Consider the following 24,256-nt stretch of genomic DNA (forward strand, 5'->3'; position numbering starts at 1 on the left):
CATAGTCTGTTCTACATTCATTTTAAATAAGCTCCAGCATACATAATGTCTCAGAAGGAAAAAAAAAAGCACATATTTATTCTGGACCACAGTAAATTATACTCTGACTGAAAACTTAGAGGTGTTCACGTTCTGGAGGCTTATATGTTCTGATATCGTACTGCAGAATAGAATAGCAGAAAGAAAAAAAGAGTTGCTCAAAGGCAAATATTTACACAAATGTCCATTTTTTTTTTCAGTAAAACAAACATCTGTATTTAAAGCAAAAACTTTGACTGTGTACTGTATGTATACAGCAGTTACTTTACAATAAAAGACCTTGGAGAAAAAGCTATCAGCTTGTCCTCAGTCACCTCAGGTGAGTTTACTTTTGAGAAATAAATAACGAAACTTCATCAGCTGAAATGATAATTAATGAGGATGCCCTAGAACGAAGAAGGAAAACAAACTATTGTTAAAATTAAATACAAAATCCGGATGATTAATGTAATGTTAGAATAGTAACTGAAAAAAATAAATGGCCTGAAGCACAGAACTTTGCCAGTCTTCAGGCAATATTAACTTGCCCACTGAGTACTCATGACATACAAAGTACAGTGTATCACAAATGATACTATTTATACTGAATCCTACAAGAAAAGCAGGAAAAAGTAGCCAAGATGTCTTGTATAGAGAAGATGAAAAATAGGTATTTAATGGAATTTATGTGCTTTTCTGGAGAAACAAGATCCACAGATATACAAATCCGAGGAGCAACGGGTGCTAGGAAACCTGCAAGGAGTAGCAAGCCTGACAACAAAGTAACAAATTGTTGAAGTTTAACATTTCAGAGTGGATTTTGGGCATTAAGCAAATCAATGTATAAGACAAGCTTCTAGGAATGAGCAAAAGGGGCACCCAACAGCGTTTAGCACTTGAAAGGCTGAAGGAAGAGTTGGCGTTCAAAGCATGCTGACTCCTCTTGGGATTGGACCCTTTGCAACATGAGTTTATGTTCAGGAGAGAAAACTGTAAATTGTAAAGTCAGTCTCCAGCCACTCTTCCCTCCCAGATCCCTGATCCCTTCCTGGCATTTCCACAAATGCCAGAGATCCTTGTAGGATGTCGCCAGCTTCTAACAGCTTCAAAGCTTTGCTGCCACCAGCTGCCCACAGATGGGTATGAGTGCCATGCCATCATCTCCTGCTTCCCCAGTTCTACCACTGCCATCTGACTGTGTTACTGCATGATCTCTGAGATGGACCAGCCTCTTTAGAATACACTATAGTCATCCTTTTCAACAGAGGAGACAAATTAGGCCTTAAAAAAATTAAAATTAAAATTAAAATTAAAATTAAAATTAAAAAAAATCACCATCAACTCATCACTTATTTGAGGACAACTCACAAAGAAGCAACCTCCAGCCAGAGTACAAGAATTCAACAGCAGCTCTCATCTTCAACTTTCAGCAAACAGTTTCTGTATTATTTATTGTCTAGTAAACAAAGTTTAAATGCTTTTCAGCCTCGGTTGCAAACTTGGTACCCATTTGCAGTCCAACAACAGCAGGGAATAAAGCTGCCATCATATAATGCCTTTTTTCTCCTATGTGCCTGCTTTCCATAGATTTCATTATTTCTCTGGGATCTGCACACATTGTCATATCTGGGGCACAGCAATACTGAGTAAACAGGGAGAAGGGTTGTGAAATTTTTATCATCGTCGCAACAACTGGCTGAGAGGATATACTGTATTCACACTTTTTCCAAAGAAAAAAAGGCAGAGAGCAGGTATCACTCCTCCAGAAAAAAATCTCTACAGTATTCCAGCCTGACAGCTTGAAATTAAGCAGACAGGCACTTCAGATATCTAGACTTTGTGGCATAACAGTTAGCAAATACACCGCAGTAAGCACCTGCACTGGATTAAAACAGCTTTTTGTACAGGGCCACATTTGTATGGGATGATACTTAGGAAAACCCAGACTATGCTGGGGTTGTTTGCTATTAAATACATGGAAGGACTGCTCCTGCACTCTGCTGAAGAGCATTCAGCAGCAGAGAACTGCAGAAAAAAGGAGGTGGAGGTCCAGCAGACACTGAGATTCCCAGAATGTTTTCCAGGCATTTGGAGAATGGAGGTTCAGCAGCTTCTAGTGCAACAGGATGGATCCTTCTTCCCTATATCTCCTAATGGACTTTCCCTCCATGAGCCTCTCGGTCTGCACCCACATGGATGTCGGGCACCCACACCGCTGTTAGTGGCGCAGCTGTTTTACCACAGGTCTCTTCAGAGCCTGTGGGCAAACGCCATCCAGCCCCCAATAATTTGTTATTGTTCATTTTGTTGATTTGTTCTATAACCTCTTTTACCAACACGCTTGATTTGAAGCAGATCCTCTGCCACAACCCTTATGGGAAACCTCTGCTGGTTCCTCCACAAAGAATACAGATGCAAGAAATTAGGAGTACGGCTTAGATTCAAGGCCCCACATAGACTGTTTTTAAAAGCACTGTGTGAAGGGCAGTCTGGAATTTTTAAATTATTTGTGACTGAGTTACTGAAACATTTTAGAATAGAAAACCAGACCAAACAATACCAGAAAAGCGAATGATAATTTACACTGTTCTCCAAAGAAATCTTTTACACTGCTCCTAAAAGAGAAAGGGTATTAAAATAACCTAGCAGGAGAAAGAGGTAAAAGAGCAGACATATTTCAGAAGATTAATAGTGAGCTATCATAAAATTTGATACTAGAGCTGATGTTATTTAATGTATTTATTAATCCACATCAAAAAGAAAGAAGGTTGAACCAAATTTATAGGTGACAGAATTACTAAAGGAGGTGATGTCAAATTTCTGAGGAATATAACCAGGTTAAATGTATGCCTAACACTGGTGGTTTAACTTTACCTAATGACATCATATAACCTGATGAGATAATTCCAGCTGAAGAATTAACTCAAGTTAAAAATAAAAAAAAAGCTGATCCAGAAAAAAATAGAGACAGGAGCTATTGAAATCATAAAAATTCTGCAAAGAAAAATAAGACAATGAATTACAGAAAGCACTAGGACATTTTAATTTATACAGAAGATGAATGAACATAATCAAGATATTCAAAATAATGAACGGTTTAGGGAAAGCTAATAGGGGCTCTTAATTACTCTCAGAAGGCACTAGTGAGAAATGTTCCACCAACTGGAAAGGCAGCAGAGGTAAAACTGGTAAAAGTGAATTCTTCTATTCATACCATGCAAAACTCAGTGGTGGAGATCACTGCCAGAACATTATTAATATGAAGAGATTAATAAAACTAACGGAGGAATTAGGCATATGGAAATTTTCCTGTGAAAAAGGTTATCAGAATAGTGCATAGAACAACTACCCATCATTTCAGACAGAAACACAACACAGTTAAAATTTCTCACAGAACTCAAACAAGAAGACTTCGAGACAGAATAAAGTCACTATGAAAACAGGATATAAAACATAAGCTGAAATCTTTGCTGTTTATTAGTTGAGATACTGCATCTTTGTTAAAAGCTGTCAAAGTAGTAGTAGAAAAACAAGAAATCAATGGACAGAATCATGGAAGTGCTGGTATTGTACACTAGAAAAAATACTGAGAAATAAAGTCCACTTCTTTCTAAAAGGGTTTGCACAGATGTGAACAACAACAATAAAAACTCTCCTGCTTTTTCAACTTCTCCAAACAGTGAAAACAGAACTTCCAAAGCCTTTCTGAACAAAGAGGTCACATAAATGTTTTCCAGCTACAGAGCTGATTTCTTCTAAAAGGAAAAAAAAAAAAACAAAACAAAAAAACAAACAAACAAACAAAAAAAACCACGCTTTTGGCTAACCATCCACATACCAGAAAAATAAACACTTAATTTTATCATTTTTTTTTCTGGTTATGAAGATTGAATTTAAGAGAATAAATGGCATACTTATGGCTGTAACATTATTCACTTACACCAACAGTTATGTCCTAACAGCTATTTTATGTTTCCTTCTCTTGAAGTCTGCCAACACATGCTTTGAAATAGATTAATTTTTATTATATGGTTGTAGAGCAGCATGTACAAGAACAAATATTTAAGATCACCGGCTTTCTCAGGGAGGAGGGGAAATCAGAATATCTCCAACATGATTTCAAGCTGTAAATCACCTGAGAACCTTTGCTCTGCCTATAAAAACACAACAGCAATTTTCTTAGAGTTTGCTTACTTGTAATTTACATGACAGAAGAGCTTAGAAATCAGGTCCTGCCAGTCAGTGCCCCAAAGTTTGGCAGGAAATTCTTCCTTGTGCTGAGGAATGGAGCTTCCCTTTCACCACAACTCTCACCTTTGGAGAAGCTGGCACTCCTGAGCTCACAGGTCCCACATAGCCTCAGCCCAGAAATTTCATTCCCTTTTTATTGAATTTACTACTTTTGATTCCTGTTGGGTGGAAAACATTAATGTTGTGCTTTGGGGGAGAAGAAGGGAAAGAATTCACTAACAAGGCTTATTTGAAAACAGAAGTGTGTGGCAGTGCAAAGCATTTTTCTGCAGTACCTGGAAACACCTGGGAAATGCCCCGTGGTATTACATTAATGCAAAGGGAATTTAAGGAAGTTCCCATGTCGACTGGAGGTGACACAGCCTGTTTCAGCATGCTTCCAGGGCTTTGTTTGAGATTGCTCCCCACCACAGGGAGATGGATCAAGTTCTTTATTATTAACGGTATTAATATTAATAAATGACAGTAACAGTAATATTAATAATTAATAGTAATAGTACCAACCACCATTATTAAGACTTTTTTGTTGTTGTTTGCCCTAGGAAGGGGCATGGGGACCCATCAGTGCAGGTACCCCGCGTCCCCAGAGGAGCCCACCCTGCAGCAGGGCCAGAAAACCCATTTGCTGCATCACAGAGGGTGGATGAAGAATGCAAAAAAGCACTAAATACTATGTTAACAATTACCTCAGAGCATGTGAGGTAACAAAGCAAGCCTCGTTAAACCAGTGTAAATTGGGCACTCTCTCTCAGAAAAGTAGTATAAAGAGGCAGCCACCTTCTTCAAGGCTGGTTATTACCATTATTTTCTACCTTTCACACATGGGTGCTACTGACCTTCCTCAGTTCTCAACATGTTGTGTTCTTGGCTGCATTTGCAAATGCCTAAATGCCCCGCTGACACAAGGGCACCATTTTGTACAGCACTGTGTCATTGCATCCAGTCCTGGCTTCAAAAGGGCAGAGATCTGCTTGACAGCAAGAGGCTATTACTTAATACTGTCTTCCATGCAGTCATTTTATTTCCAAATTCTTTGTATTCCATCTATGTGGCATCAATGCTGTTTGCCAAATCCAGTCACAGTGATGTGCTTACCCCTCCCCATCTTCTCTAATATTATGGAGAAAAACAGAAGTATCACAATTGGAAATGATTTACATCATTAAGGGAAAGATGCAAATTATTCATCTGAAATACTATTAGGAAGCCATTTGATTTTTATGAGGAAAACCTCTTTATTGTGAGGGTGATGGAGCACTGGAACAGGCTGCCCAGAGAGGTTGTGGAGTCTCCTTCTCTGGAGATATTGCAGACCTGCCTGGGTGCCATCCTGCACAAGATGCTCCAGGTGATCCTGCTGGGCAGGGGCTGGACCAGATGATCTCTGGATGTCCCTTCCAGTCTCCACCACTCTGTGACGCTGTGAAACAGAATGTTTCAATCCCATTCACACTTCTGTTTTTCCATACTGTTATTACAAACGTTACTTTCAATAAACATTTAAAAAAAGCTCAGCCACCATTTAACTGGTATAAAGAGAGATCTAAATCTGTAAAACAACAGTGATAACTAAATGCTGCAAATTATATATAGGTTATACTGGAGGTAATTTAGCATATCTAAGCACTCTTCCAATTTCCTCCTTGAGTGCAGGAAGAATTGTACATTGAGAAGGGGAGAGAGAAGGAAGATAAAGACGGTGGAAGTCAAAAGCCTTTCAAAGTACCAACAGAATGTAACCTGGCAAAAATTGCTGACTTTATAATCTCATGCCAGGCCCATAAAACAGGTATGATGACTGGATGGTCTCAGCATCTCCAAAGGGAAGGAATAACTCTGCATATCAAGGTAGCAGAAGTGTGTTGGAGTGCTAACCTCTCTCTATAAATGATGGAGAAAGCAAAGCAGGATATTAGTAGAGCATAACAGCAACAGTATTTCTGTTGTTTAGTTTTGTCTTTGAGGAAACACATGCTTTTTGACTCCAGGGAAGCCATTACAGACCTTGTCCTTGTAAACACCCTTATTAAAAAATAAAATAAAAAATTAAAAAAAAAAAAAGGATATTGAAATAAGAACGTGGAGCTTTACTTTTCTTTGATCCTACTGATTTTAGTCTCTTTTGTTTTATCTTTTATTACCTTTGAAAAATATAATATTGCATTTTCTGAATGTTCTTCATTAATATTTATGAATATATCTTCTAAACGATCAGATTGTGGAAACTAACCCCTCCAACCCTCTTAAGGTTCCTGGGAAACTGACAGGGGGTACAGAAGCCAACCTGTATGTCCAAATCCTGGTACTGTTTTTGAGGACTATTTTGATCAAAAATAATCATCACGTTTCCAAATGAAAGTACACATTGTTATCATAATCCAATAGTGGTGACTAGGAGAGCAAACATGTGGTAAATCTCATGATCTCTAAATCACCCTTTTAAATTAAAACAAAAAAAAACAACAAAAAAAACATGTTACAGTGGGCAGCACACAACAGTGTAGGTGAAGCTCACTGATGTCAGTGGTCCCAAGGGTTCATCATGAAGTTCTCTGAGCTTCTTTGTGCAAATGCGAGAATAAATTTAAGTTTGGACACTTTTTCTTTAAGTATTTTCTATCATTTACAGAGAACAAAAATGGTCATGATCAATCCCCTCTTCAGTTTTGAAAACGGTAAATATAATGCACTTCTCTCTACTCTTTCAGCACTCTCTTAGTTTGCCATGAATTTTGGAAAAGAAATGTCATTAGAACAGGAAGATCTTATAATTCTCTTACCAGTCTAAGCATCACTTCCAAGTATTCCCCCAAATCAGTCGTTAAAAATGCATCATGTTTCCTTTTAAACTGTTATTTTTTTCTGTTTTACACAGCTGAGAACATTTTTAAAGGATGTCTAATATCAGATAGATTTTAAACATTTTGTTCTATTTCCCTCCTCATGCACTACAGATACATTGTCTCCCTGGCATTGTCTTCTTTGCTGTTCAAGTTCTGGAATTTCTTATTCCCATTATGCCTTTTAGCTGATGAATTTGTCCCTTTTTTGCTCTCCTTACTTCTTTCCATAAAAAGGTCCTAATAGATTTTCTAATTTTTTTTTTTCCAGTTAAGGTTTGTTTTAACTTCAGATCTTCAAGAAGTCTCATGAAATTACACAGACTGGATGTTTCTGTTGTTTTTTTTTTCACCGAAACAATTTGTGAACAAAGATCACTTAGGTTTTCTGAACTTCAATCTGCTTTGTGAATTTGTGGGGCAAAAATAATCCCTTATGCACTGAATTGTATTCAGTTGGCCATAAATTCCAAGCTGCTGTGTGCTTATTATCTTAGACACTTGATTTTCCCAAACCATAGCTATATTTTTAAAATGCTCTTTGAATACAGAGCTCTACGGACAATTTGCTCTCAAATTCTTCAGTCATTGTGCTCGCCTATATAGGTGAAACACATTGGAGTATACGGCCTTTTTCTTTATTTTCCTGCCTTCCCTGTATGTTTTCTCCTGATGCACTCATCCCATATTTTCTTAAAGTGTTACTGCATGGTCCTGTTCCTTGTCAAATAGTAATTTTCTAGAACTATTAATATGTCTCACAAATGACATCATTCACGGGCTTAATCCCCTCGGGATTTGGCACTATGCTTAGCCAATGCATAGGATGTAGGTAGGAGAAGATATATTTAAAGAAAGAAAAAGAGAAAGACCTTTCTTTCTCCTCTCCATTTCAGGACACATGTACAGACTTCTGAATGCTAACAATCTGAAACCATACTCTTAATGTCTCACTATTAAAATCAGAATAGACAAAAAAAAAAGCTCTGTAAAACATTCTTATGCATTTGAGGTACTTCCAGTAACACCTGTTAATGATCTGGAAGTGCAATATTAAAACTTTTTCCTTTCCCAACAAAGTCTAGGGAAAATAAATATTCCAATGTCTCAATTAAGGAGGGGTTGGTATGGGTTTGTAGGAAAAAAAAAAAAATCACTTTCTTAAGAATAGATTATGAACATTGTACAGGTAGGAAAATTAATTTAAAAAGCCAATGCAGTTGATTAAAAAAGAACTAACCAACAATAAGAACAAACCAACCAACCAACAACAAAACCACAATCAGAAACCAAAGCTAAACATCTGGTTTAGCTTCAAATTTAGTTCAATAATTACTGTCTACCTTTCAGAAGTGTTCTGTTTTGGTTATCTGGAAAAATATTTGACTATGTGCTACGTATCATATCTTCTAAAATGTGGCACCTTTCCTTGCATTATAATGCTTTTGTAACATTACACCATTTGTTGTAAGAAATGGTATTTCTTCAGACTGGACCTGCTGGAGAGGAGCTCTAAGGAGAAGGACCTGGTGGACGACAGGTTGGCCATGAGCCAGCAGTGTGCCCTGGTGGCCAAGAAGGCCAAAGGGATCTTGGGGTACATTAAAAGGAGAGTGGCCAGCAGGGCAGGGGAGGTGATCCTCCCTCTCTACTGTGCCCTGGTCAGGCCTCACCTGGAGTACTGTGTCCTTTTCTGGGCTCCCCGCTACAAAAAAGACAGGGATCTCCTGGAAAGAGTCCAGCAGAGAGCCACAAAGATGATACGGGGCCTGGAGCATCTTCCCTACGAGGAAAGGCTGAGAGACCTGGGTCTGTTCAGCCAGAAGAAAAGAAGACTGAGGGGGGATCTTATCAATGTTTACAAATACCTTAAGTGTGGGAGACAAGGGGATTTGGCCAACCTCCCTTCAGTAGTTTGCGGGGACAGGACAAGGGGCAATGGTCACAAAATGGATCACAGGCAGTTCCGCACCAACATGTGAAAGAACTTCTTCACGGTGAGGGTGACGGAGCACTGGGACAGGCTGCCCAGGGAGGTTGTGGAGTCTCCTTCTCTGGAGATATTCAAGGCCCGTCTGGACGTCCACCTGGGCAGCCTGCTGTAAGGAACCTGCTTTGGCAGGGGGGCTGGACCCGATGATCTTTCGAGGTCCCTTCCAACCCCTTCAATTCTGTGAATTCTGTGGACAGGTTATGCCTCTCTGAAACAACATTTGAGATCCTTTTCAAAATAGCAATTTGGAGATAGCAATTTGGAAAGTCCAAAATACTCTACAACTTCCACCAGGCTCCCAGGAATGGATTGCACTGTTCTTTAAATCAACAGACACTGTCTCACACAGCTTGATTACTAGCAAAGAGGTTTATCACTGACATTTTTGTGAGGGCTTCAGCAATAAGAAGTGCTGCCCTTGAATCCACTGGCTTGGAACCCACCCTGCATGACCAAGATTTGTGAGTAACGTGCGTGCACTAACATTTGCAGGTAGGTTGTTATTCTGTGGGAATTTGTCTGAGGCTTTGGGGGACTATGGTCCATGAATAAAGTCCCTGAAGTCTGACTAGCATCAGATGAAAACACAGCACTAGTCCAGCCAGACCTTTCAAAAACAATCAGTCTTAAAGACAAGGAGCTTCCAGCGGTCTCTTCATGGATGTAAGCTCCCAACTCCTGCAATAGGATGCCTCCAAAACAGTGGCATTTCATACCTTAAAGTGGCCTCATTTGCTTGGTGTCTTCTGTTTCTTCCCTCAAGCACCAGTAATTACATTCCGGGCAGATTATTTTGAAAAGCACCTGTAGTCTTGTTTGAATACAGCTGTTGGTAAGTCACTGCAGCTCTTCTCCATGGTCTTGCAGGTATTAGTTTAGAAAGCAAACCAACAAAAGGACAGTATGCAGCTGTCATCTGAACACTTTTAGTTCATTTTCAAATAAAGAGACAACATTCCACTGGGGAAAAGGAAAACTTCAGCACTTGCAGAAAATGCCATTTCTATGTTTATGCACCAAGACTTCAAAATTCAGCATAAAACTTCAAAAAAACTCATGGTGCTAGAGAATACATTTTCTTGTGAATCAATATATCCTGAAGATGGGTGAGAAAGACTACACAGGATAACAAATGTTTTTAAAATTTATGTAGTAACAAACTGGCTCTTGGGCTATAATATTATTTAATGTAATTTTTGATAATGCAGCTTTAAGCTTTCCCTGAACAGACTACAAAATCTTACTTTTTAATAGACTGTCCAGAAACCACAACTATTGCTATGCAAACCATTCCTCTATCAAAATGCATGGGAGTACACTATACCTCAGAAAACAGCTGAGTAAACTGTTTCTTGATCTTCACTATATGCTACATATTGATCTAAAATATTCATTCAGCATTTGTTTTTTGAGAGTGGAAAGGAGAGCAGACCAGGCATTTCACAGAATAGGCAAGAAGATGTTTTGGTGCACCCACACATATACACATATTTTGAATTCCCTGAAAAGTTAAAAAAAAAAAAAAAAATCCAATCAGAAATCAGCCTCTTACTCAGCAGCAAAGAAGGTATTCTGAAGTATCCCTATCTCTTCTATCCCTACTGATATTTAAAATTTCAACCAAAGAGTAATTAAAGACCAATAGACCTGTTCCATACTTAAATTTAAATTATAGCTAATACGATGTATTACAGAGATATCAAAGCATGGCTGTGTATGCTGGAGGTAGGAGGAACTGCAACATTTTTTAGTGTAAAATATAAAAAAAAGCACATCTACTGAGCAATTGATCTTAAATATTTCTGATTGCAAGAAAGCTTCAGATTAGCAACAGTGTTTTGACTTCTTCACACTGTTAAAGAAAAACAGAAAGCAATACTTTTTTGACAGAATGCTTTTTTCTCAGACCTCTGTGTTACTTAGATGCCATTAGGTATCTGTTACATTACATAAATGAGTGGTGTCCATTTTGCTTTTCTAAACTTGTTGCCCTTCAGAACTAAAACAGTTTGCTAACATAAAACCTATTTTTGCCATCCCAGACTTTGTTACTTTAGCACTCAAGCAGACTAACAAAAGATAAAAAGGGAAAGGAAATAGGAGAAAAAGGAAGAGGAAAGAAACAATACATAAATATTTATTACCCATTTTTCTTATATGCTTTTTGAAATGTATAAAAATAATCCACATACGTTCTTCAGCTCAATTACTTACAAATAACCTATCTGTAGAATCAAGTAAGTCTGTCAGTTGTGCAAGTTTATTTTTCCATGTGCTATCTTGAGATAAGCAAGTCTGTAATATTAGATTTCCACTGACATAATTGTGCATGAATTCTGATCTGATTTAGTATTACATGGTGCAAAAGGTGACACATTTTCTTTACTACAGCCCATTAGAAAAGGAAAGGAATTGCCAGCTTGTGAAATCTGAGGAGTTTTATTGAAAGATTGTGGGACTTTGAGGTCAACTCGGTGGAAAAGTAACTTGCTCAACTACCCCAGGCATTAAGCACTGTGACAAGCAAACCAAATACCCAGTGTAGTTACTCAGTTAGACAATCAATAAAAAACATTGCATTATCAGACTGCTACAGCTGTATTTTAACCTATCGTATTACCTCATCTATTCCCAAACCAGTCAAACACACATTTGCTGATCACACAGATAACACAGATACCACCCCAGTCCTTAAGCCACACTTAATACTAAGCAAGAGTGGTAATAGAGCTGTTTATTGCTTTTCCATATGCCATAAATTCTACTTTTCTGTTCTATCTAGATGGTGCACCAAAGGCTGCACATCCAAAGTGCTACTGAGGTGGTGAAGCTGGCTTCCAAAACCAACACCTATGAGATTTGAGGTTAGCTCTGCACATGCCCTCGTGGATGCTCAGCCAGCCCCTGCTCCCCCTGGGCTCCTCCTTACCGCATCCCTGCCCACCTGGTGCCAATCCATTCCCTAGGTTGTCTCTATCTTTGTCTTTGTTTTTGTTTTTGTTTTTGTTTTTGTTTTTTTTTTTGCCTCTGCATCCCCATCTCCTTCTGCCTGTTCCACCTGCTGCAGGCTCTTCCACTCAGTGCTGCTCCCACCAGGTTCACAGGTGGTGTCCGTGCCTGCAGCATTCTGCTTTTTCAGCAGAAAAGCCAGTGAACCCAAAGGAAATGCAGTCCAGACCTGGCAGCAGCCCACACTGAGCAGGAGCAGCTGTGGTGGGTCCCAGCCCCACCTGAAGGATGCAGGCTCATTCCCTCTATGGGAATGCACGAGGGAATTCACAAATGGAGCAAATCTGCAGATTTCTGCTGAGGGCTGGCAAACTGCTGCCTCTTCCCCAGCTCAGATCTCCCTCCACAAACAGGGATACAGTTTTGCAGAAATTAGGAAAGCCTCATCCTTCACATTACAGCCACCTGTCTCCCTGGCTATTTTCAAGTCTCTGCTAGCTATGGTACAGGAAGGTAGATAGTAACAGATTTTTTTCCAGAAAATTTTACAGAATAGTAACAGTATTTTTTCCACACTGAAAAGCAATACATTCTTCCCTTCACTTGTAAGTTGAAATCTAGAATGCTGCTTTACTGGAAAGTTCATGTGCTTAAATAATTGGCCTGTAAACTTCATCATTCTGGAGCGTGAACATTAGAAAATGTGGTGCATTTCATATACCAGTTCCCAAAAGACACCAAAACCAAGGAGCTACAAAAACAAATCCGCAAAGATGGAACTGCTATCCCAGCAGAAACTAGGAAGGGATGCAGGGTGGAAGAACAGGAAGAACCCTTTTTCTGCCATGGAGAATCTGCAGAAGTATTCAAATATAATTTGAACTCTCCAAAAGCAAGTATACTGCAGGGCAGTGTAGCAGAAGGTACCTGGTAGCAAAAAGCCCGTAGCAAAGTCTCTAGATATCTGAAGTCTCTGTCACTTAGGAGCTGTATGTCCACAAACATCTGCTGGGATGGATGGAAAAAGTTACCCCTTTCTGAATGGAAGCATATCTGAATTTTTCTGAAGTTGATGATCACAGCAGTTCATTTAGATTGTGCACTAAACTGCCACACCTTTGCCTCTTTTACAGTAGCGATCAGTAAATGCGTAAGATTGATATCTACAAAACTAAAAAGTAGAACAAAGGCAATTATATGTAGTATTTGTCCACAAGCTTTATGTACACCTAATTTAACTGTTTATGAGCTGCAAATGAAACCTGAGTGGCAGCAGACATTGCTCTCTGCCACAGTGCACTCTGTCTTTGTGGATGCTGCTGCACATTGCCGATGCTGATTTCACACCACGTTCATCTGGGAGCAGCTTTTGCACTTAAATTCTTTGGGGCATGGGTGCCTGCCTCATTTTGTCAGGATTACATTTTCTGGATGGCCTGTCCTGCAAATTCTTCACTGATCCACACATTAGCTTAGCTAACCAATACAAAATCTACTGACACATTGATACGTCAAGCTGCACACAAAATATATACATGCTGTTTGCAAGAAACTGCAATTTATTTTCCCTTATTCCTGTATCAGTCTGCATAAAGCACAGCAATACCTGATAACTGTCCAGTGAAATGCTTGTAGTTCACATTGCACTTTTTCTTACAAGCATTTCAGTTAAGCAAAAAGCACCTACATAGTTTTAAAGAAAGACTTTCAGTTGTGCTGTGCTGCTGGCCTCAGCAGCAAACCTCAGCTGAAAACCAAGACCATGACTTGCTGCAGAGAGCCACGTTACTGGGCATCGTCCTCACCCACATCATCTTCTGCCACTCCTTCATTCACATTCATGTGCACATTCACATTTCACACCTCACCACATTCATGTACTGGGTCCAAGCAGCACTCACTCAACCTCATGCTAGTACGTCTGAAACCACCTCACTCTTCTATCCGACTTCCAAAGCTGTGCCTTATCCATTGCCACCTCTGCTTTCTGTGCAACTTGAATGAAAACCTGTTCTGTATCACGGGTTCTACATTTTGCTGTAGGACAAGACCAAAAAACATGTCTAAAACAGGTGTTTTGGGCTGCTCTTTGGAAGGATAAAATGGGAAGTTACAAATAAACCTAAAGAAATATTTGTGTGGCTGACAAATACTCATGTTAGGGGATAGAGGGGCTTGCTTACTTTTGCAAGCAGTATGTGACAGTGGCTTAAACAGAACCTGGATCTCATGAGTCTGTGTGCAACTACATTAAAGAAAATCTAGAAGATATGTTAGAGAATGGGAAATAGTTCATTGTCCCTGCTTCTGAAGCCACATAACAAACGAACGCCCTTGGAAGTGAGGAGCCAAGTGACCTGCATACACGTGAAGGTTTCAGTGAGAACCCAGCAATAAAAGCTTTTGCTCTTTTCCTTTAACACTTATCATTCGTCTCCCCTGAGTCACTGAGAAGACCACACAGATGCTTTTACTACACATCATTTTATACAGCCACTTTTTGAGGAGGTTGGCAAAATACTTGGTAAAAACAGATCTTTGCTTAATCTCAAACAATGTCATTCAGCTTGGTTATGTTGAGAAATAATACTACGGGTAGAGGGAAAATGTAGGGCAAAATTATGTCATATTCAGAAACAGCTAACGTAATTAAGACATATTCTTCATTTAATTTAATAATTTATTGAATTATACTTGGATTACTTAATAAATGAAGAACATTACCCACACTACATTATTCACAGGTGAAAAAAATCATATACATGGAGGAGTGTAATTTGTTCAACAGTTTATAGACCCACAGTCCTCCAGAGACAACCTCACACACCTTTAAAGTGCCAGACTTTAAAGACAAATGTCACTAACGATCTTACTAATGTTAGTGTGATACTGATCTCACTAATATTTGTTTTATTACACTGATTTTGACCGCACTGGGGTAAAGAAGCCTGATCCTGCAAGGTCAAACTCTCAGTTATCTGTTCTCAAAGGTGCCTGCTTTGACCACAGAGCCCCTTTGGTGCCCTAGTCCTGAGTGGGATGAAATTATGAAACTAAAGGTTAAGGAAGTGACTGTGCAAAATGCCCACGTGATGCAAGTTCCATCCAGGCAGAATTAGCTCCATGACTGAGACTGGGATGATCCAAAGATCAGAAAACAGCATCAGCTGATGTTTCAGTTCCTGGGCTGAAGCAGTCTGCCCCTTCACCCCTCCTAGTAGGTACGTAAACCTTATGACCCTTATGACCACCCCTCTGTGAATAACTAAACTGAGGTGAAACCAACTGCTTGACTTCTGCAGCTACTTATTATTCCAGAGTACTCTGTTGTAGGTTTGTTTCATAAGTAGTGATAACCTAGATAAGTTTTTAGGGGACAACAGTTTCATGTGCAGCTACAGCTTAAATGCAAGCTGTTTAAATTTTATTACTTACAGCTGATATTTAAATGTTGGTGAATGTAGCTTTCTAATGGTGGAATCAAGCTACAGCTGAACTTGTGTGCCTATTAGTAACATTTTGGAACATCCTCCTTTTACTCCACTGACTGACTATTTCTTTCTTGTTTTCCCACCATTTGTTTTATGGGAATCAACTTCCACTACAATAGATTACAAGCTTGTCTTTTATAGAATATATATGTATACACTGTATTGAGTTTACCTTTTCTCCTCCTCATGAGGTACTCTTGGAAAAAAAAAAAGGCAGGACAGGCTACTGAGACAGGTTATAAACTTGGCTTGGCCTGAAAACAAAGTTGGTACCTTCTGGCAAAAATGATTAAAAGCTTTAAAATGTTTTAATTTGATTCAACTATCCTTTATTATAAGAGCTTTTAGTTATCTTGAAACATACTAATATTGAATGAGAATTGCATAGATTTTGTTCTTTGCAAGAACAAAGCCTGGAGAGAGAATCATCAAAGAGTACAAATGATTGGAATATTTTGTATTACTAAAATATTGTTACTGTTAATAAAAAAATTAAAATAGAATAGGGCTCATACTGTGTGTCTTCTTCCTCTTCAGTCTGTGATAGTAGCGTTACTCACTGGCCCAATTCTGTGACATGCTGAGTGCTTCCCACAAAATGCTGAGCTGAAATTCTCTGCAAATATCTGAAAACTATGTGGGACTTGTTCAAAGAATAAAGCTATGTGAAAAGTGTACCTGGACTTTTTAAATGACAAACTAAAATCTTTATTACATGCGTAGATTATGCATATTGACCACTACATTATCATTACATAACTGTGCAAAGACCCTTTTGATAGCTTGTTGATAACTTGACTTCATGTAATTTAACTGACCCTTATTTGCTAAGATAGCGTGTAAGCCAGTGTTTGGAAGGAAGCCAAAAAATGAAGAGAGAGAGAAATCAGATTAAACTGTAAATCTTTGGCTGGCATAGATTTAGCAAGCAGTATAGAACATATGGGATGCAGAATCCAGTGCTATTTCTTTGAAAAACTAGTATTAAACTAAGGACAAACGTCTGAGCCAAACTCATCTCAGTTCTTAAATAGGTAACATGGAAAAGAAACAAAATTAGAAAAAAAAAAAAGTATTGAACTGTTAAACATTGCTTTGCAATTGATACAGCAAGAAGTGTACTTGCCATTTTTTTATTAGTCATATTGCAACTGAAGATGAAAGTTTATATTCTCCAGTTAAAAAAAAACATCCTGTGACCTTAAATTGACACTCCTGTCTACTTTAATTGCAGCAGAGGGTAAAATAATAAAATAAAATAAAATAAAATAAAATAAAATAAAATAAAATAAAATAAAATAAAATAAAATAAAATAAAATAAAATAAAATAAAATAAAATAAAATAAAATAAAATAATCCAGAATATTAGAGGCAAATGTGTTGTGTAAATCTACCTTGTCAAACTCCTCTCAGTAACGCACACACCACTTTTGATAAAATGCCCTACTTTAACTAAATACATGCATTTGAGTCCTTATCATCCTCAACTTATTACCTCTGTAGCCCTGCAACATGGGGGTGTTGGGCCACAGCCCTCCATCACGCATCTCACAACCTACATCAGTGCGCGCCCACACGGATCTCATCAAGTAGCCCAGGAGTTGCCCTTTCCCTGCAAGTAAGTGACTAATATCTAAGCTGGCTCTAAAGAAAGACACTTTTCATAATCGCCCAACAATCTGCTAAATGAAAACATATGGATAGGCTTAGGTAGAGCCTGCCAGGGGTCTTTGCTGAATGGAAAACAGGTGCTCCAGTTCTGTGCCATGTAATACCCCATTTACCGTTAAGTCCAAAGGTTACAGGACTAATAGCTGCCTTGTGGTAATCACAGAGAGCAAAGACACCAGCCATGGTCAAACATCTGGGACATATTTTACATACTTGCAACATATGCTTCAGTTTCAATTAAAGCGAGGCTTTGGCACATTTATTAATCTTTTTACTTTTATCACATAAGAAGACCCATTTACCTGACTTTTCTATTTTACCATATGAGAAAACAGAGAAATAATAAAAGCCAGAGGTCACTACCAGCTGGTGTTAAAAATGTATCTATGTTTTCTCACAAAACTTCATTTTGCACACAGCTTTAGGAAAACACATATGTGAATTAGAATAATATGAAACTGCACTCCTTCCATTTTGACAAAAGGATGTAACAGGACCCGCAGTAATAAACAGAGTATGTCCGAGTGCACCACAAAGGAGAAAACACCCTACTGCACTTCCAACAACAAAAAGTTCAGTCCTAGAGAAGCACTTATGTTTTATAGTTCAGCCCAGTGCCTAATAATGCCTGCTTTGAGGGCTATTGAATATACTCGGTAGCCCACATATTTTTAAGAAGCGTGATTTTCTTTTCAGTTCAAACAGCATATTCAATTATGAAAATTTAAAATGTTTGCAGTAATGGAAGCAGCTTTGAAATTATACAGATAATCCTAAGCACCCTCTATACAGAAAGACAGCTCTTAAATATTCAATAGAGGGGCTCACTTAATGCATGTGGCAATGCTAGTTCTTACTTTTATTTGATATTGGTAACTATATCTAGAAAAAATATATGAATTCTATTGTCAATTTGAGAAAGCTAAATATTAGATCACAACATTGAAACCTAGAGTGATATTTCTAACTGGGTGCATCTGCCTGGCATCTGTTAACAGCCACGGAACTGGGTGAGGGGTACCAGGGAGAGGGAGCTTGCCCCCCACCTTCATCTTCCCTTTTTAAGGAGTTTGTTTAGCAATCTCCAAAAACAACTATGTTGTAACTACAGTGTCTGACTTAAACTACAAGCAGCCAAGCATTTTTCTTCGTGAACTAATCACAGTTATTTAAAACATCCAGGAGCACATGTACTACTGGGATGATACTTTTGCACCAGCTCTAATAATAAAGCAGGAACAAACAGGAGAAAAGGGCCTCAAATGGATGGCAGATCACTGTTTATCAGAAGAGAAATGATGATTCAAAGCCAGCATGTTGAGTTAAAATACAAGCTCTTCACAGCTACATGGCTGACCTTTGCAATAAATCATATATTTTATTGCCAGAAGTGCATGCTCATATCATTTAGTGTTAAAAACCATCACCTATGTGTTTTGTAAAAGAAGGTTTTGTTACTACAGTGTTTGCCAATTCTGAAATGATGTAGCTAACGATTTAAGTGATGTATAGAAGAATTTCACATAATATCTTTCTGTCAATTGTAAAATGTTTGAGCTGGCAACAGAATGAGGAAAATACTCCTTTTTTTTATCATCTCTCAGATCTTAGGTGTTAGCTAGCAGAAAAATAATCATTCAGGGGATTAACTAATCACAGTGAATTTTCTGACATTTCAAATGCTGCTGCCAGCATATGAATTCTTACAGTGGTATATAACTGTACATCTCAACTAGAAACAAAGGTCAAGGGCATAAATTAAGATACACTGTTTTTCTCCTCACAAAAAAAAAAATAAAAAAATAAAAAAAAAATTGCTGCATTATTACAACAGAAGTGTGTGAACATCTGTGAAGGTCAAAATCATCTGTATTTTTTTAGCTTTTCTTTTTCCTTTTCTTACACAAATACCATCTCACTGGTATCAAAATACCAGAAACAACAGGACTATCTGCACTGTACTTGTCTCACCAGAAAGGTGTCCTGCCAGCGCTAGCCATTGCTTCAGTGGTGCAAGGTCATTCTAATTTCTTTTCTCCGGTTTTTCCTTCTCCCTGGGGGACAACCAATCCAAGCAGTCCCATAGCTTGGCTCAATAAGATGTGGAAACGAGCTGTTATTTACTGTGGTTGCAATCCTCAACCCAACCAGCAGCCTACAAAGTGAACCAGTTTTCTCCAATAGCCGAATCATCTGCAATAGTTTCCTGCCTTGCTGGGCCACTACGCCAACTTCAAATCAAATGGATGCCTATGAGAATTGTGATTATTTAAATGTCATACAGAGTGCAAAACATTTCAGCCATTCTTCTACCAAGTAATTCTTTGAAAATTATAGATGTCAATATCCCGTCTTAAACCAGTATGGAGTTGCTATTTTTACACCATTTTCCTCCTAAAGTGCAGCCCTATTTGTAATACTCAAGACAGGACAAATTTTTGTCCTTCAAAAACAGTTGTCACTGCAGTTATCTTCACAAGAGCTATCAAGTTCCAGACAAGCTGAATTATTTTTGTTCCTGGCAGAAAAAAATATTTGACCCAGCTCCGGACCAAGAAAGGAAAAAAAAAAAAAAAAAAAAAAGCAGGATTTATAGTCCTCTATCCTTTCCTGCAACACACAGTAGCATTGTTAGGATGATAAACAGCTCTGTCCAATTTTCTGGACTAAAACACTTCAACTCCTTTTTTAACTGTCTGTAAAAACAGTGTCATGTCTAAATTCTCCCATCCCCAGGTACCCAAGTGCTAGGAAAGATAATTACCTTGTCATCTCTGTCATCCTCTTCTTCCTCGTCCTCTAGCATGTCCTCCACTACCTGCAGACAGAAACAGTAGTAGTTGTCATGATTTAAAAAGGAAGAGTTTTGTTCTGTCAATTCTAAACCTTTTGTAGATGAAAACTTTATTAACATTTGAAATAAATGCACAGAAGGAAAATGTACAACCAGGAAAAAACTCTTGATCTAGAGATTCAAATTTTGGAAAGTGTTATAGCTGTAATTGACCTACATTAGGGAATTATATACTGAAAACCCTTCCTGTACAAAATGCTTGCTTGACAATTTAAGTATTTAAAAGGTAGTTCAAAATTCAATGTGTGATAGTTTTAACTAAAGGAATCCTTTGTCAGCTCCACTGGTGGCTATACAGAACGCACACACTCTTGCTTTAAATTTACTGTTACCTAGAGAAACTTGTAACATTTTAAATAAAATTTATAGCATACATCGAGATATTTTTGAAGAATAAAAAGCTGGGAATAAATTCATATTAGCTTGTCTCTTACGATCTACAACAGTGACACATACCATATGCTCTATTAGCATTAGCACTATGTTTCTAATAGTGATTTTATACAATCTGTGCATCTAACTTTCCTCACATTCATTGCTAACTGTAGCTGCCACATGTACACATGTATTTTTCCATTTAAATATTTTTTCAGTCTAACACTATGAAATATATACGTTCATTCAATTAATTTTACAAATATTAATGATTTATTAATCACAGAATGAGCATTAAATGAACCACTATTAAAGCCAGTTTACAGAGCAATGAAATGACTTTCTGAACATGGGCTGTGGCTGGATCTGTCTCAAAACCCAACCCAACCCATTCTATGATTCTATGATATGAAGTCACGAATCCCTCTCTCATAACACTGTGATTAACTCTTCAGCCTACCTGATGGGAGAAAATTCTCTGTTGACAGAATGGAAATAAACTGGTACCCACTTATATGAGGAAAGATGTGGCAACTTATATTGTTATTTATAAGTAAATACTTATTGTACTGTAAGAGCAGCCATAACGAAGCTCAGCAAAGATCCACCTAGCCCAGTGTCATATAGATGCCTAACAAAAACCATGTACTATGCATTATAAAACATGCAGAAAAAAAGGTCAAGAGAAGGAAAAAAACACATTAGTATGAAACATTAGTACTTTGGCCTATGTTATGGAGTTGCCACCATATGAAGTGATAGTTTCCTTTGTTATATAGCTGAAGTCACAAATGGCTTAAGTGTACTTGTCATTTAGGATAACACATTCAAATTATAACCTCAGCATTAGTCCCCAAACACAGCTGCAACAAACATTAGTCCCCAAACACATCTGCTTGAAATCCATGTCTAAGAACTGAAGGACTTTAACATGATTCAAGGGCGAAATTCTGGAATGGGTTAGCTCAAACATCAAGAAGATCCCAGTTAATAATGCTCCAATGGCCTAGGCAAAATGTAAACAACACATAACATTGATACAACATGCACCCACAGCAAAGTACTCTGCCTACATCAGCTACACAGGTCATATTTCCAATTTCAGATGCTCATCCTTGTTTGAATCCATTTCCAAACCACTTCTAATAACATCTGTGGGATTTTGGAGGAGCCCCCAGTTATATCTACTGGTTACTGTGTTCTGGAGCTTAGAATCAAAAGCAGTACTAGAAACACAGAGACAAGTAAAGAGTAAGCATGTCCAATGGCACATGTAAGTAATATAACCTGAGTAACTAATGAACAACCCCTCTTCTATTTTTTATTTTTTTTTCCTGCAAAGCAGAGCAGTTTCAACAGGAAGGGCCTAACGGGCTGGATTGTCTGCAGCCTCTGACCTGAGGCCAGCCTTCACAGAAAGGCAGAGGCAGATGAGAACACACAAAGGCCAGAGGAACCACACCTAGGCTTCAGACACTTGCTGTGAAAAGGAATTTCCCCCCCCCCACACCACCACCACCATGCTCTCCTCTGCTCCCCCTCTGGGTCAGCTCTGCTCTATTTCTTAAAGAGGGAGGATCAGAGACAAGGACCAAAATGTTCAAGATGGTGATAGGCTAGTTGAACCCTTTAGCATGGAGAGATGGAAGGGTTGAAAATGTATTTTTGTAATGCTTGTTAGCTCCTGCTTAGTTCAGTGTTCCATTTTATGGATCCAACTTGGCGGTGCCTGAGGACACAGTTTCATAGACCTTTCTGTGGAAGCAATGACAGCTTCAATTTCTCACGAACCTGCGTCAACTACTTGTTCCTCTCAGGGCAGCTCACTCTTATCTTCCCTACACTGTTCCAAGTGCTTGTGGAGCTCAGCTGTAACTACATCATTGGAATGATCCAGTTCTTAAAGAAAATTCACCCTAAGACTTCTTATGTGGATGGTTTTAGTGCAGTTTATAGAGCAGCTCCAGAATTGCTTGCATCAGCTCTACAGAGGAATTGGTGAACTGAGGAGAGGATGAAAACAAGCTGTTAAGGGCTGCAATGAGATGGAAACCCTCTTAAATCAGTTTTGTCACACACAAAAAAGGTCTGTAATTACATCATTAGGTGACTAAAGCCCAAGGTATAAACCTAAATCTGTTGACTCAGATACTGACTACGCCTGGAGCTGACTAAACTCACTAGGTCTCTTACTTTTCAACATTAATATTCCCCAGACACTTAAAGATCTCTTTTATGTACATCCAGAAATTCCTTGTCTTGACAGGATTGAACAGTGGAATGCCTATCTCACTTTAGTGCTAAAGTTAGCTTGGAGACAATTAGCTGAATTGGAAACCTCTAAAATTGTTGCAAATGATGGCACCTCACTGAAATCACTTACATGACAATACCCATTCTAAATTATCTGGATAATAATACTTCAAATTCACTTTTTTTTTTTTTTTTTTTTCTTCCTCATCTAATGATCTCAAACTACTTTACAAGCTTCTATAGAGTAGCAAAATGTTAGCTTGTTCAAAGGACATAAAAAGTCCTTTGAAATCCCCTGATCCCAGATTTCCAGCTCCTCCATTCCATTTTTTAATTCAAAAGCCACTACCAATCTGTGCTCTTGTTCTAGGTTAGTCATACCATCAATTACATTGAGCTTTAGAATACTGAATTGTCTGGAAAGGAAACAGAATTCAATTACTGTAGCAAAATAAAATGTAGTAAAAGTGTTCACATGCCCAAGATGCAGGAATTATTCTTTAAAGAATATGAAGCATAGTCCACATCCTCACTTCACTTGAAATTCAAAAGGAAGAGTTAAAAATACCATAAATGTTCAGACAATATGGACACAATAATACAATTTATTACAGCACCAAATTCGAGTGTTTTCAGAACTTTGACAGAAATTAAAACAAGGAAAACAGATTCTTCATAATTGTATGATATATGAATAATTGGTATGCTGAAGCCTAACACAAGCTGTATACTGAAGTACAACCTATTTTTGCAGAACACAGTAAGGCTTTTCAAGATATGTTCAGTGAATCTCAGCAACAGATTTCAGTTTAACATCGTACTAAGAATACTGTAGAAAAAAAAATCCATTTTGGATTTTTTTTTCCCTCTGATAGTGCTTCGTTGCTATTCAAATAAAGCGCGTATGTGCTGCTTGGGTTTGAAGCAACATAGTAGTTATTCAAATCTCTATGTCAACCATTATACCTTAGGGAGATATAATGGAGAGAGGGAGGAGAAGGAAAAAGAGGTAGAGGGAGAGAGAGGGAGAACAGGAAAAAGCATATGAAGATAAAATGAAACATTAGAGTTATTTTATTAAAAGTTCTATGGCAAAAATCTTAGATTGCCCCTAGAACACTCACTCTAAATTATGCCTTCCGATAGCTTGCTTGAAATCAAGTAGTATTAATCAAACAAAGGAAGGGCACTGGGGAAATCAGAAAGATCTAATGCAAGCAGTTAAAAGTGACATGACCTTCTGTAATGTCACTTGTCACAGACTTATATGCCGCATACTGGTAGAAGGTCTTGAAAGAACCTGATTCTTGGTACTGTTCCTTGAATGTAATACTAATACAAATGACATTTTAAAAAACACATGTAGACATCCTCAAATATGGCATGTCAGCTACTTCACAGCTAAACAGTAAGCAGATGTTGTTTAAGTGTTGCAAAATAAGATCCTTTCTGTGCAAAATAGCCCTGTTAAAAATGTATTAATCGGGAAGAGCATACAGACTAATTACCACACACTGACATTGCTACTGACCCATTCCTACCCTCTTTGAGGCAAAAGAA

At 38.1% G+C, this 24,256-nt stretch overlaps 1 protein-coding gene across 9 annotated transcripts in view; it reads right to left on the reverse strand.

Moving 5' to 3' along the window:
• Positions 1–24,256, reverse strand: part of MCTP1 (multiple C2 and transmembrane domain containing 1) — a 274,785-nt gene that overhangs the window by 22,702 nt on the left and 227,827 nt on the right. For 6 of the 9 annotated variants that reach the window (XM_068667723.1, XM_068667720.1, XM_068667722.1 and 3 more), the window contains 2 exons: positions 19,979–20,032; positions 12,979–13,059 (listed from right to left, as the gene is read on the reverse strand). In XM_068667723.1, coding sequence (XP_068523824.1) covers positions 12,979–13,059; positions 19,979–20,032 — 135 coding nt within the window. The remainder of the gene's footprint in view (positions 1–12,978; positions 13,060–19,978; positions 20,033–24,256) is intronic. The other 3 variants (XM_068667724.1, XM_068667725.1, XM_068667721.1) reach the window with 2 other exon arrangements.

Source organism: Anas acuta, chromosome Z (assembly GCF_963932015.1).
Source record: "Anas acuta chromosome Z, bAnaAcu1.1, whole genome shotgun sequence".
NCBI lineage: Eukaryota > Metazoa > Chordata > Aves > Anseriformes > Anatidae > Anas > Anas acuta.